The 14,086-nt window shown below is 43.1% G+C and overlaps 1 protein-coding gene across 1 annotated transcript in view; it reads left to right on the top strand.

Moving 5' to 3' along the window:
- MYO10 (myosin X) overlaps positions 1-14,086 on the top strand; it is a 135,077-nt gene that overhangs the window by 88,091 nt on the left and 32,900 nt on the right. The window contains exons 19-24 of the mRNA XM_032219348.1: positions 1,843-1,967; positions 2,056-2,170; positions 7,880-7,986; positions 10,647-10,859; positions 11,040-11,079; positions 11,858-12,730. Coding sequence (XP_032075239.1) covers positions 1,843-1,967; positions 2,056-2,170; positions 7,880-7,986; positions 10,647-10,859; positions 11,040-11,079; positions 11,858-12,730 — 1,473 coding nt within the window. The remainder of the gene's footprint in view (positions 1-1,842; positions 1,968-2,055; positions 2,171-7,879; positions 7,987-10,646; positions 10,860-11,039; positions 11,080-11,857; positions 12,731-14,086) is intronic.

Raw genomic sequence — 14,086 nt, 5'->3', positions numbered from 1 at the left:
ATATACTGTAGATAAGCATTCTGATAATATGATTTGTGTTCTGATAATGATAGATAAATGTATCTAATCTATATACTACTAAAACTCTTCATGACTCTTTATTTGTAAACTTCAAATGTGCAAAAGGTACATCGTAGGCAACAATTTTTGAACCAAGATACCTCAAATGATCTAACTTACAGAATGCATCCAAAATCCAGGACCTAGGACTCCTGCGAGTTTGAAATTTAGCAGCTGTGGCCATTTCAGTGCTACTGCAGCAGTGGTGGGATTCAAATAATTTAACAACCGGTTCTCTGCCCTAATGACCAGCTGGGTAGGCGTGGCTCGGTGGTCATGTGACTGGGTGGGCATGGCCAACTCAACGTCACTCAGGTCGATGGGCACTTCGTCTTAGCTATTACAATGTAATAAGGGTTAACCGGAGAGGCATCCTCTGTAAGCAGATCAATAAAGATGAGGCTAGAAACAACACCAGAATGTTTCCTTCCTGCCTTCCTTACAGGATTAGCCCTGTAAAGTGAAAAAAAGAGAGATTTCTTCCAACAACCGGTTCTCCCAACTGCTTAGAAAGTTAACAACCGGTTCTCCCGAGTAGGTGCGAGCCGGCTGACTCCCACCACTGGGCAACCGGGACCCTCAGGATTTGCCTGTGCTAAGCAATGGGATCACATGACTGACTTTGTGCTTTATGATCACTTTTCCTAGGGATGGTAATCCTGGCCCCAATTGCCCTTGTAACCTGTTTTCTTGTTTCCTCCTGCTCATTTTTAAAGACTTCAAAGTTGTAACTCCTCATACAAGTTTTGTTGTAACTCCTTCATTATTTCTGAACATAGATCAGTTGTATGCATGCAAGTTCTTCGCATAGAATATGTACACAGAGAGATACAAAAGAAGTGAGAGAGGGCGTGAGAATGAATTTGAGCATTTGTAGCCCGGAATAAATTATAAAAAGATAATCAGTCTTAAGTAGAAAGTGCCTCAATGAACAGATTGGTATTTGTACTACCAAGCATCTCTTTGTTGTTGTTGTTGTTGTTTATTAGTTTTGTATGCCGCCCACTCCCGAAGGACTCTGGGCGGCTCACAATAAGCAGGGAAAGGGAAATAAATAAGACAATACAAAGAATTTAAAAATGCACAACATTCACAATTGAGGCGGGGCTGGATATTTCAACAGCCCCCAGCCTGTCTGAACAGCCAGGACTTGGTAGCTTTACGGAAGGCTGGGAGGGTAGTAAGGGTCCGGATCTCCATGGGGAGCTCATTCCAGAGGGCCGGCGCAGCAACAGAGAAGGCTCTCCCCCGGGGAGACAGCTGACATTGGCTGGCCGATGGAACCCGGAGAAGGCCAAGCCTGTGAGATCGAATCGGTCTTTGGGAGGTAATTGGCAGGAGGCGGTCTCTCAGGTACCCAGGTCCGATGCCATGCAGGGCTTTACAAGTAACAACTAGCACCTTGAAGTGTGTCCGGAGACCAATGGGTAGCCAGTGCAGTTCGCGGAGGATAGGTGTAACGTGGGTGTACCTGGGTGCACCCACAATCGCTCGCCGGCTGCATTCTGGACTAGGTATTTGGTATCTCCTCTTTATTAACCCAGGCACTGGCTTCAGAAAGTTTTCCCAATTCCACCGGAAAAGGCTTGAGAAGAATGGAGGAAGCTGTTTCGCCCGCTGAATGACTCCATTAATTGAAATTAATATTTAAAAATAATGCAGCTGCACTAATGCATTTCATATGTTTAGTATCACTCACTCTTTGACATACCCTGAATCTCTTGTTTACATATTCGCAAATTTTATAGCTAATGAAATGCACCCGATTATGTTACATTTTAGATGCCTGACCAGTTTGATCAGAATGTGGTTTTGAACCAGTTGCGCTACTCCGGTATGCTTGAAACAGTACGGATACGAAGAGCAGGTTTCCCTGTGCGGAGGCCATTTCAGGATTTTCACAAAAGGTAGCCATCTGTTTTGTTTTAAGAGCAGATAAAGAAAGGACAATGAAATAAAGCAATTAAAAATAATACCATTGGTTTGTTTCTACAGATACAAAGTCCTGATGAGAAATTTGACTCTCCCTGAGGATTTAAAAGGAAAGTGTACTGCCCTTCTCCATCTATATGACAGCACAAAAACTGAATGGCAACTTGGAAAATCTAAGGTAAAATAAAAATAAATGGATATGCAAAGCCAGAATAATGATTAAAGCATCTTCTGTATTAATACACAGTGGGAGCTGCGCATTGCCTAAGTTCCAAAGCTAGACATCTTGTAGCGGTTGGTGCCCAGTTATCAAATAACTTTAGCTAACTGTTCTGACCCCCCCTCGTCCCACACCAACACACTCGGAGCCAAAGATAAGTTACGGCATTTAATTAACAGACAGACAGGTCCTTGGCAACGAACTGGCACAGACAAGCTTGGGCAGCAAACCAGCACAGATAAGCTGTGGCAGCAATCCAGCCTGCCAAGCTCACTATAATGTTCTCCGACATTAGTTCCTGCGTTTTCTTCTGCAAGAGGGGCGTGTGCACAAGCAGTCCTTTCTATAGTCTGGAGAGGAGCCTAATGACCACCAGCTGAGTGCCATTACCTCCTATAACTGCGCAACTGTTCCTGATGCCTATTAGCTCTTCGGTGCTGGGCATCCAGGAGCAACTCACTGCTGGCGTCCGGATCACTCTCCCTTGTCTCCTCCCTACTGGTCCAAAGCTCAGGCGCCTCCTAGTGGCCAACCAGCCTCTCTGCACCCTGCTCGGAGTCAGAACCCTGTCCAGGGTCCTCCACATCCTCCAGAGCCGACTCATAGGGCCCCTCGCTGTTGGAGTCTGGTGGCAGCTCCAACGACTTCTGCTGGGCCACAACAGCTAACTATAGTAAACTATTGAATTTCTGTGTTACCCTAGGCAGCATAAATACATAATAGATTTGATAATTGTGGATTTTGATGTTAAGAACAGCTAAAATGAAATGAAATTCTCTAAAAAAAAATAGCTAATTGAGGATGAATGAAAAAACAATTAATTTAATTGACCTCTGGCAAAATCAGAACAATGGCAACTACAGTATTTGTACAATGAGCAGATTGGGCATAGCATAAATTCCTGATCTTTTAACTCTTTGGGTAGGGAGTAGCTGAGTTCAATCTGTGGGTTCAGTCATGATCTAACATTGCTGAGAATTTTTTGCTTGTGATTTCTGTACCTAAGGCAAAGAAACTAACCCAGTGCCTAATTCAGGGGTGAAATCCAGCAGGTTCTGACAGGTTCTGGAGAACCGGTAGCGGAAATTTTGGGGCTGCAGGGTCCCCTCCCCGATTCCAAAAAGGGCACGTGCAGAGGTCAAACAAGTGCATCATGTTTCAGGTGGCAGGCAGTTCCAGCTCACACTGCCACCTGAAAATGCTTTCCTTCCCAGTTCCCCAGTGTACATCACAGAGCCACGCGCCCTCCTCCTCCTCTACAGACTCGCTGCCTGTTTTCTCCTGGCCAGCACTGTCGGCTGTGGGAGACAGGGAGAAAAGCAAGAGGGCAGTGCAGTCGGGCAAAGGAGCCAGGCACGGACACAGGGAAGGCACATTAGAGGCAGCCAGCTGATTGCTGGCTTGGCCGCTGGCCACCCAGAGTGCGCAGGCAGCAAAGGAAACGTGCGTCATGGCTCTATTAAGATGCACATTTCACAGTGGGGTACAATTTGGGGATGTCAGGTGGGGCAAGGAATGGGGTGCCCTGGCAGCCACTTCATAGAGCCCACGGCCTTAAGTGTCTCTGCCAGTGACCATGGTTTCATGTCCCCTCTCCCAGATAACAGCTGACAGTAGAAGAGAGGCAGCGCGCCAGGCGAAGTTCGACCATCCCCGCCCCAACAAGCGAAAGGAGGGGAGAGTCCAGCAGCGCCCGGGGCACTTCTTCGCCACTGGCAGGGATGCCGGGCACCCCATTCATGGTGGGGCACAATTTGGAGGGGGCAGGTGGGGCAGGGGATGGGGTGCCCGGCATCCCTGCCAGTGGCCTTCGGGAGTGGCCGCCTGGAGTCCTTCGGGAGTGGGCGGCATACAAGATCAATAAACTCAAAGTGGCGAAGAAGTGCCCCGGGCGCTGCTGGACTCTCCCCTCCTCTCGCTCGACTGTGCTGCCCTCTCGCTTTTCTCCCTGCTCCCCCAGCCAACGATGCTGGCCAGGAGAAAACAGGCAGCGAGTCTGTGGAGGAGGAGGAGGAGGAGGAGAGCGGGTGGCTCTGCGATGTGCACTGGGGAACTGGGAAGGAAAGCATTTTCAGGTGGCAGCACAACGCAAGCTGGAACTGCCTGCCACCTGAAACATGATGCACTTGTTTGGCCTCTGCATTCGCCCTTTTTGGAATCAGGGAGGGGGTCCTACAGTCCAAAAACACTTTCATTGAAAAGGCTTTCATCGCAGTTCCCCAGGCAGCTTCAGGAATCAAGTGCCATGTGAAAGTGAGGATCCCCGCCACATGGAACACCCCCCCCTCGAAAATGCGATGCACAGAGCAGGTGTGTGGAGCTACATTCGGAGTATAAGATGCACCCAGATTTTCCCCCTCTCTTTGGGGGTAAAAAGGTGCGTCTTATACTCCGAAAAATACAGTAGTTCAGAGAACCAGCAAATGACACCTCTGGCTGGCCCCAGAGTGGGATGGGAATGGAGATTTTGCAGTATCCTTCCCCTGCCATGCCCACCAAGCCACGCCCAAAGAACCAGTAGTAAAAAATTGGAATTAATTGAAATTAATTGAAATTAGCATTCATCCAGCCCAAAATGCAGAGAACGTTTCTTTATTTTCTTCCTAGGCCCCGGTCACCCTGTATATCTTCCCCATCTGGAATCAACCCTTAACCCTGTGTACTTGAGCTACTCTCTTCCCCATCCATCCTCCAGGCGCATTGGGTCAATCCCAATCCAGTTCCACCTCAAGAGTCATCTTCTGTCTTCTCCACTTTCATCCCTACACTTTGTCTCGTATCCATCAACAGCAGTACAATCTTTCTTTTCCATTGCAGTTGTTGTTTTTCATGGGACTGGGAGTGTTTTAATCCATCCACAACTTTTAGCCCATTTTCTCTTCATTTTCATGAATGTCTCTAGCCCTGATGTGCCCTAAAGAATTCAAGAAAATAAGGATGGCAAGTCCTTCGGGATTGGGCGGCATATAAATGTGTCTAATAAATAAAAATAAATAGCTGGAATCAGCACTTCCCTTTAAAACACTTCCATTATTTAACATTTCAAATAAATAGATGTGCAAGTACATATTTCTTTAATCATGGGTATCAACAGAACAGGTATGGTAGAGATGTTTGCCACAACAGTGGTGCATGTAGGCTCCACATTGTCTAATCTTAAATTATATAGGAAGGTAGATTATACGTGGCTGCAGAATATGCACAATCTCAATTGCAAAGCATTAATGCTTCCACTCCCAGTTGTTTAATATGAATTGTAGCCTAAATAAGCTTTTTCATATTTAAGTATGCAGGTAAATCTGCACCACCAAGATATTTCTTCTGCATTCATAATTCTTCGTCTCTGCAATCCTTTTCTTGCAATTCCTTAGATTCCATATCCTACGTTGTGCAGAGTTACAGGCCGGGGTGGGCTCCTACCAGCTTAACAACCGTTTTGCTGAGCGCACGCTTCGCAAACACACGCTCGCTTTGTGAGCACATGTGCCTGATGCGTACTGCGCACGCATCTACAGTTTAGAGAAGACTTACCTTTCAGATTACTGCTTGAGGAGGAAAATAGCAATAGCAATAGCAGTTAGACTTATATACAGCTTCATAGGGCTTTCAGCCCTCTCTAAGCGGTTTACAGAGTCAGCATATTGCCCCCAACAATCCGGGTCCTCATTTTACCCACCTCGGAAGGATGGAAGGCTGAGTCAACCTTGAGCTGGTGAGATTTGAACAGTCGAACTGCAGAACTGCAGTCAGCTGAAGTAGCCTGCAGTGCTGCACTCTAACCACTGCGCCACCTCGGCTCTGAGGCATGGCAATCCACTTGCTAGTGGGAGCGAACTGTTTCGGTCCCAGCTGATCTTTGGAGCCCTGGACCAGTTTGAACTGGTAGAATCCTACCCCTGATTACAGGTAACATTCGTGATTGTTTTTTCCCCAGCATAACTTAATGGAAAATTACTAATGATTTCTAGACGTATAGTCAACTTTTCTTACTGAAATATTCTGATCATTAACAAGAAGCTTTTGATTTTTTTACTATCTTGATTGACAATGACCCATCCAAAGGCTGTCCAGAGCTTGGAGATCTTGGCAGAGCAACAGAGGCCATAAAGATTTTTTATAAGTGAGCACAAACCTAATAGTGGAGCTCTTCCTTTCTAATAAACAGAACATTTATTTAAACATTTATTTAACTAGCTAGTTAACCATGGTCCTAGAGGAAGAGAGATTGAAAACTGTTTCCAATTCCTAGACTTAATTTCCCAGTCTTGGTTTCCCAGAACCAAGCAACTGGATTACTTGACACTCTGGGCTTATTTATTTATTTATTTAATTAATTAATTAATTAACTTGTATGCTGCCCACTCTCAGAAGACTCAGGGCAACTTACAAATAAGAAGGGAAAGGGGGATATAAAAAAATAAAGAAACAACAGTTAAAAATTCAACAACATTCATAACATAAGATGGGGCTGGATAATTCAACAGCTCCAGGCCTGCCGGAACAGCCAGGTCTTGGTCGCTTTGCGGAAGGCCGGAAGGGTAGTGAGGGTCCGGATCTCAACAGGGAGATCGTTCCATAGGGCCGGAGCAGCAACAGAGAAGGCCCTCCCCCGGGGGGTTGCCAGCCGACATTGGCCGGCAGATGGAATCCGGAGGAGGCCTAGTTCGGCTGTTCAAATCTCACCGGCTCAGGGTTGACTCAGCCTTCCATCCTTCCGAGGTGGGTAAAATGAAGACCCAGACTGTGGGGGCGATATGCTGACTCTGTAAACCGCTTAGAGAGGGCTGAAAGCCCTATGAAGCGGTATATAAGTCTAATTGCTATTGCTAACTAGGATGTCAGCCTCTGTTTTGCTGCTTGCTTTTCGGCTGCCATTGAAAGGGGAGGGGGGGCATGGTATTTGGGTGTGGGAAATATTCTGTACAGGAGGACTGTGAAAAGGGAGTTGTTCCCACCATCTACTGCGCATGTGGCAGGGAGAGGAGTTTCCCACCAAGGCCAACTCTCTGGCATACCAACCTGATGATGGTTTTTGAAGATGTCTCCCACATGACACCTGTGGGGAAATTGGATTGGACTATGGGCTGGGATTACCAAGGAGAGGGGAATGGGTCATGTTTTGATATCTAATGCTTTCGCGTGCTTTTGCTCAGATTCAGCTTTGCTTAGCTTCTATTTACTTATAACCAGTAAAAGTACTCTTAATTCTGCAAAATGGAGTTGAGTGGTTTCTTTCTTGGTTATTAAGCGAAGCAGCCCTGACATAGGGTGTGCCTGTCCTATTAGGAAGGACTGGGTGGTGGGGACCAACGGTGAGCATTTTCTGTAGCAGCCATCATCCTCTGGAAAATCTTCCCACTGAAACACATCTAGCTCCTTACCTTGGAGCTTCTGCAATGTGGTGAAATTGTTACTGTTTTTAGGAGGCTTGAAATACTGTGGCACCGTTTCTTAATTTTAGTACTATTAGTTAATCAACTTTAACTTTCAATTTGTGTCTTGTTTTTAAGCTTCTGTAAATTCCTAATGTCCAGCTAATTTCAGGGAGATTAGATAAATGTTATAAATAAATAAACAACACTCTGCTTTTTTCCCCCTCCAGGCATTGAAATTCATTTGTAATTTAGTAAATACAAATTAATTAAAATGCATTTGCTATATTTTCAGGTATTTCTACGCGAATCTTTGGAACACACGTTAGAAAAAGAGCGAGAAATAGAGGTTAGCAAAGCAGCCATGATCATCAGAGCTCACATCTTAGGCTACATGGCGCGGTAAGAAGTTAGGAGTTGTGTATTATTATTGAGTTGAACTCAAAAACATTCAAGCTGGTATAAACTCTGCAGATTGCAAGTTCGAATTCCTGAGGCTCAAGATTAAAGCAATACTTTATTTTATTTTATGGTTTTGTCAATCTTTACTTGAACATTTTTTTTGGGGGGGGGAATAAAATAGATGCTGAAATCAGGAACAGTATTATACTGTGTTAATATTTATTTAAATGTTATGCTGCATTAAATTTTAACTCATATGATCAGATACATTGCACTGTTTTAATGCATTTTAAAATAATTAATGATTTTCAATTTTTGCTAAATAATTAATTGGATTAATTAATTGTGTTATTACGTTTAAATTGTATAGAATCCATTTACAGATTTTGAACCTATGTCAAAAATAACAAAAGTAAAATTAGGCTATTTAGCAATAAGAATATCAAGTTCACCGAGCACACAGAAGGTCACTTCCATTACAATGAAAACTTAAAGACGCATAGTAATAATACTTGAAATATGCTTCCAGTGGAACTTTTTTTTCTTTATTTTGGGAGGTAGTTTTAAATTATATTTCATACAGAGTCTCAGGCCAAAGTTCATTAAGTAACATTTTTTATAAAATAATCCCTGCGTAAACAGAATATTTTGGGTCCTGCCTGGAACTTATATAACCCCTAATCAGGCACTTTCCAAATTACGGCTTTTAGAGTTTGCAAGATAGTTGGAATCCTTCAAGTTGCATTCTAACACGTAAGGATGAGACTTTTTTCTAGAGGACCTGGAGGTGGTCCTGAGTGCCATCATCTGTAATTGTGAATTATATATAATTTCTTTGGCTGTAATTCCAAGGTATTCTGTTTGGAAAAAGGAGATTCGGAATGCTAGTGGTTTTTTATTATTAGTATTATCTTTGCTATGGTGGTAGAGAGAAAAAAGTGATGCAATAGATGAAGTTTTTTTTAATTAGCAAAGGATAGTAGGACTTCTTCATCTTCTTGTGCCATATCCATCATTGGATGTTGGCGATCCTATTTTTATCAACAGCCGCATAAAAATTGCCGTTGAGTTTTGGCCAAACCAGTCCCTTTAGATTTTGAAGCCACGATGTTCTTCTTCTGCCTGGACCTCATTTGCCTTCAATCTTTCCCTGGAGGATTAAGTGAAGGATGCCGTATTCGTCCAGGTGTCACATCACATGTCCAAAATATTCTAACCTTCGCTTTTTTATGACTAGGTGGTTGAATTATGTTTAATTTGTTTATCTAATATTAGTTATTATGTACTGAAATCTGAAGAGGTGATTTAATCTGTTTCCTCCCTGCATAGGTCAATAGCTATTGTCCAATAGCTGCTTAAACAATGAGGTTATTCCTTTTATGTGCATATTACAAATATATATATTTGTTTTCGTAGATTTTCACGGGTGTAAGTATGCTGGTTATTTGGGTCTTTTCCCGTGTAAGATTGTGATTGTCTTGGCTATCTATCTATCTATCTCTATCTATCTATCTATCTATCTATCTATCTATCTATCTATCTATCTATCTATCTATCTCTATTTATCTATCTATATCTATCTATCTATCTCTATCTCTATCTCTATCTCTATCTCTATCTATCTATATCTATCTATCTATCTATCTATCTATCTATCTATCTATATATATATATATATATATATATATATATATATATATATATAAATGGTTGGATTCAAATAATTTAGCAACCGGTTCTCTGCCCTAATGACCAGCTGGGTAGGCATGGCTCAGTGGTCACGTGACTGGGTGGGCGTGGTCCACTCAACATCACTCACGTCGATGGGCACTTCGCCTTAGCTGTTACAATGTAATAAGGGTTAACCGGAGAGGCAGTTGTGCAAGTAGAGTAATAAAGATTAGGCTAGAAACAACAGAATCAGTGATAGGTTTCAATTTATTTTACTACCGGTTTGCTCGTGCGAGCAGTAGTGCGCGCAGTTCTCTGAACTGCTTAGAAAGTTAATAACCGGTTCTCCCGAATAGGTGCGAACTGGCTGAATCCCACCACTGAGAGATAGATATAGATATAGATATAGAGATAGATAGATAGATAGATAGATAGATAGATAGATAGATAGATAGATAGATAGATAGATAGATAGATGATAGATAGATAGAGATAGAGATAGATAGATAGATGATAGATAGATGGGTGGGTGGGTGGGTGGGTGGGTAGGTAGGTAGGTAGGTAGGTAGGTAGGTAGGTAGGTAGGTAGGTAGATAGATAGATAGATAGATAGATAGATAGATAGATAGATAGATAGATAGATAGATAGATAGATGATAGAATGATATGTCTTTTATAAGAGCAGAAAATGCTTTTCTTAAGGACAAATAAATTTTGATCATTGTTGATACACACAAGTAGACCACAAATAAAAGCTATTAGGGCAATGTTAGGAAAATGTGTTTGCTTAGTCAAGATGCATCTTTCCTTTTTGTCATGGCTCTAGTCTTCCCAGTGGACCAGAAAAGTGAAGCACAAGCAAAGAATGTTTATGGGAGTTGACTTCTTTTACTATCTAGACTCTTTAACTCATGGCATGGGTAGTGATTGCTCTAACAGTTGTCCCATTATGTCTTCTTCACATGAGCCGTCTCTGCTTCTCATTTCAGAAAACGCTACAAGAAAGTCCTTTACTACGTAGTCATCATACAGAAAAATTACAGAGCTTTTTACCTAAGGAGGAGGTACCTATTGCTGAAGAAAGCAGCCATCACCTTCCAGAAGCAGATGCGAGGCCTGATTGCCCGCCGTATTTATAGACAGCTGTTGGAGGAGAAGAAACAGCAAGAGGAAGAAAAAAGGCAGAGGGAAGAGGAGGAAAGGTATGGAATATGTACTCGCTTTAATATATCTGGTAAGCAATTTATATGAAACAAGAGTTTTTGGAACAATTTACGGAAGTTCTTGAGAAGTCTTCAAACGCCAAGTCTTGCTTTAATGATCCCTTTCTCTTGCTTTGATGCCTTTTCATCCTTCCTGACATTTTCTAATTGTCTTTTTAGAAAACAACGAAAGATGGAAGCAGAACGTCTTGCTCAGCAGGTTAGCCATTTGTTTCCTTACTTTGTTCACGTTAAGAGTAATTTATTGTGATAATCATTGGAATGAGGGAAGAACCCCGTGGTTTGAAAAACAGCATATCACCGACACTTAGGTTTATAAGGATGATTTCTGCATTAAGGCTGGACTACTGCAATGCGCTCTATATGGGGCAGCCTTTGAAGAGTATTCGGAGACTTCAACTCGTCCAGAATGCAGCCGCGTGAGCGATTGTGGGTGCACCTCGGTACACCCACGTTACACCTATCCTCCGCGAGCTGCACTGGCTGCCTATTGGTCTCCGGATACGCTTCAAAGTGCTAGTCGTAACTTATAAAGCCCTTCATGGTATTGGACCTGGGTACTTGAGAGACCGCCTGCTGCCAATTACCTCCCATAGACCCATTAGATCTCACAGGGTCGGCCTCCTCCGGGTTCCTTCCACCAGCCAATGCCATCTGGCTACCACCCGGGGGAGGGTCTTCTCTGTAGCAGCTCCGGCCCTTTGGAATGAACTCCCCGTGGAGATTCGGACCCTCACCTCTCTCCAGGCCTTCCGGAAAGCCGTCAAAACCTGGCTGGGCCGGCAGGCCTGGGGTTGATGAGTTCCCCTCCCCTCTCGACTTGTATGGCTTTATGACTCTTGTGTATTTTAATTACGTGTATTGTGTTTATGTCCCCTTTCCCCCTTCTGAGTTGTTCGCCGCCCTGAGTCCCTCCCGGAGAAGGGCAGCATACAAATAAACTAAATCTCAAATCTCAAATTTCATTGTTTCTGCAGGCTAAGGAAGCACTTGCAGCTATTCCGAAACCCCTGAAAGAACTAAAGCAAGACCTGGAGAGTCATAAAGAGAACAAGCAGGTGGAGGAGATCTTGCGCCTGGAAAAAGAAATTGAAGACCTCCAGCGCATGAAGGAGCAGCAAGAACTGACGTTGACAGAAGCATCGCTGCAGAGGCTGCAGCAGCTCCGGGATGAAGAGTTGAAACGCCTGGAAGATGAAGCCTGCCGCGCCGCACAAGAGTTCCTGGAATCTCTCAACTTTGACGAAATCGATGAATGCGTCCGGAACATCGAGAGAACCCTCTCCGTAAACGGCAGTTTCTGTACAGAGCTTAGTGACGTCACAGAGACTGAAAAACCCAATTTTAATTTCAGCCAGCCCTATCCCGAGGAGGAAGTTGATGAGGGCTTTGAAGCGGATGATGATGCTTTTAAGGATTCACCTAACCCGAGCGAGCATGACCACTCGGATCAAAGGACGAGCGGCATACGGACAAGCGACGACTCTTCTGAAGAAGATCCGTACATGAATGACACCGTTGTTCCAGTTAGTCCCGCCACGGGCAACAATACCCTTATCGCTTCTATCCTCGACTCGCTTAGTCTTCACAACTCTTCGAGCGGGGAATCCACATACTGCATGCCAGAAAATGTTTCCCGCCAGCCCCCTAATGCTGCAGAGCTCATTTCTCCTGAGGCAGACTATGATTATGACCAGGACGACTATGAGGATGGTGCTATCACTTCTGGAAGCAGTGTGACCTTTTCCAATTCTCACAGTAGCCAATGGTCTCCCGATTATCGCTGTTCCATAGGGACATACAACAGTTCTGGAGCATACAGATTTAGTTCTGAGGGAGCTCAGTCTTCGGTAAGTAGTTTCTTTTCCTGCACTATGTACTGTTGGAGATTAAGAGTAATTTTAATCTAGCCAAATCCTATACATAATGCAGAAGAGTTCTCTTTATCAAAAACCGCCTTTGATTGGCCATCCAAGTATGGCTAATCTAAATTATTTTCCTGCTTTGCTAGGCAGTCTTCTCATCACTCATGGCTAGTCTTCCCAAGGCTTCTTTTTTTTTTTTTTTTTTTTTTGAAAAAGGTTTTTTATTTTCCATTTTCATACACTCACATATATACTGTCCATACAACATTAAACAATAATCGTAGCAATTCCTCTTGTCAACAATACCCAAAAAAATAGAAACCCAATATACCTCTTCCACTCTCCGTACACCTCTTTCTTCCACCCGCCTCCAACTTTCTATCTTCCCTCCGTCATCCCCCTCTACCCTACTTCCCCTCCCCCTCTACCACTCCTCTCTCCGGATCCACTCCCTCCCTTCCTTCTCCCCCTCCCTCCCATCCTCTCTCCCGCCCTCTCTACCCATCTTTCTTCTATCCCTCTCCTCCTCCCCTTGGTGTATTTCTACTATATGTCAATGTGTACTTAACTTATCCTATTTTTACAGAGAAATTAAAGAAAAACAGTATACATGTGAAGTCGCATTACATTGAGATCTAAACCATCGTATCTAACCTAATATATATCCCTCCCTCCCTCCCCCAACACCCCACCTCCCTCCCCCCCCCGACTTCCCAGAGCCCGTACACGGTATAGTTCCCAAGGCTTCTTTTAATGGCTGCTCTGTATTGCAAACTTTGGCCTTTTGAGTTCATTAACACAACTGAAATGAAACCTTTCTCAAAACCATATCTTGTATAACAGAGAAGTCTTAAATGGTCAGACTTACTAAAAAATGTCCTTTAGGGAAGTGCCAGAATTTGAATTTCTTGACATGTAATATTTATTGCTTACTAAAATATACATAATATAGAATAATGTGTTGTTCAGAACTGCAGTACCTGCTCAATAGTACTGAAGTGTTGTTTTTAATGTGTCCTAAGTAAAAACTGTATTAAATATATGGGTGTAATTTTAATTGGATTTAATTAAATTTACTTTTAGTTTCGTTTTAGCTGTATAATTTTTCATTTTTTTCTCTGGCCTCCACTATCTTTTTTTTTTCTTTTTACATTTTCAGACTGGAAATAAAACCTTTTCATGTTTAGTTAGATATCCTCATTTACCATGATAGAAAATGTCTATTTCAGGAAAATGACAGCTATTTAGCAATCATATTTATAGTGACTATTGTATATCAGAAATTAAATTTGATGAATTTTATTTATCATGATTGTAACACTGCATAGGTGAAGAGATACA

Source organism: Thamnophis elegans, chromosome 6 (genome assembly GCF_009769535.1).
Source record: "Thamnophis elegans isolate rThaEle1 chromosome 6, rThaEle1.pri, whole genome shotgun sequence".
NCBI classification, from domain to species: domain Eukaryota; kingdom Metazoa; phylum Chordata; class Lepidosauria; order Squamata; family Colubridae; genus Thamnophis; species Thamnophis elegans.
This window is presented reverse-complemented; position numbering and strand designations above follow the sequence as displayed.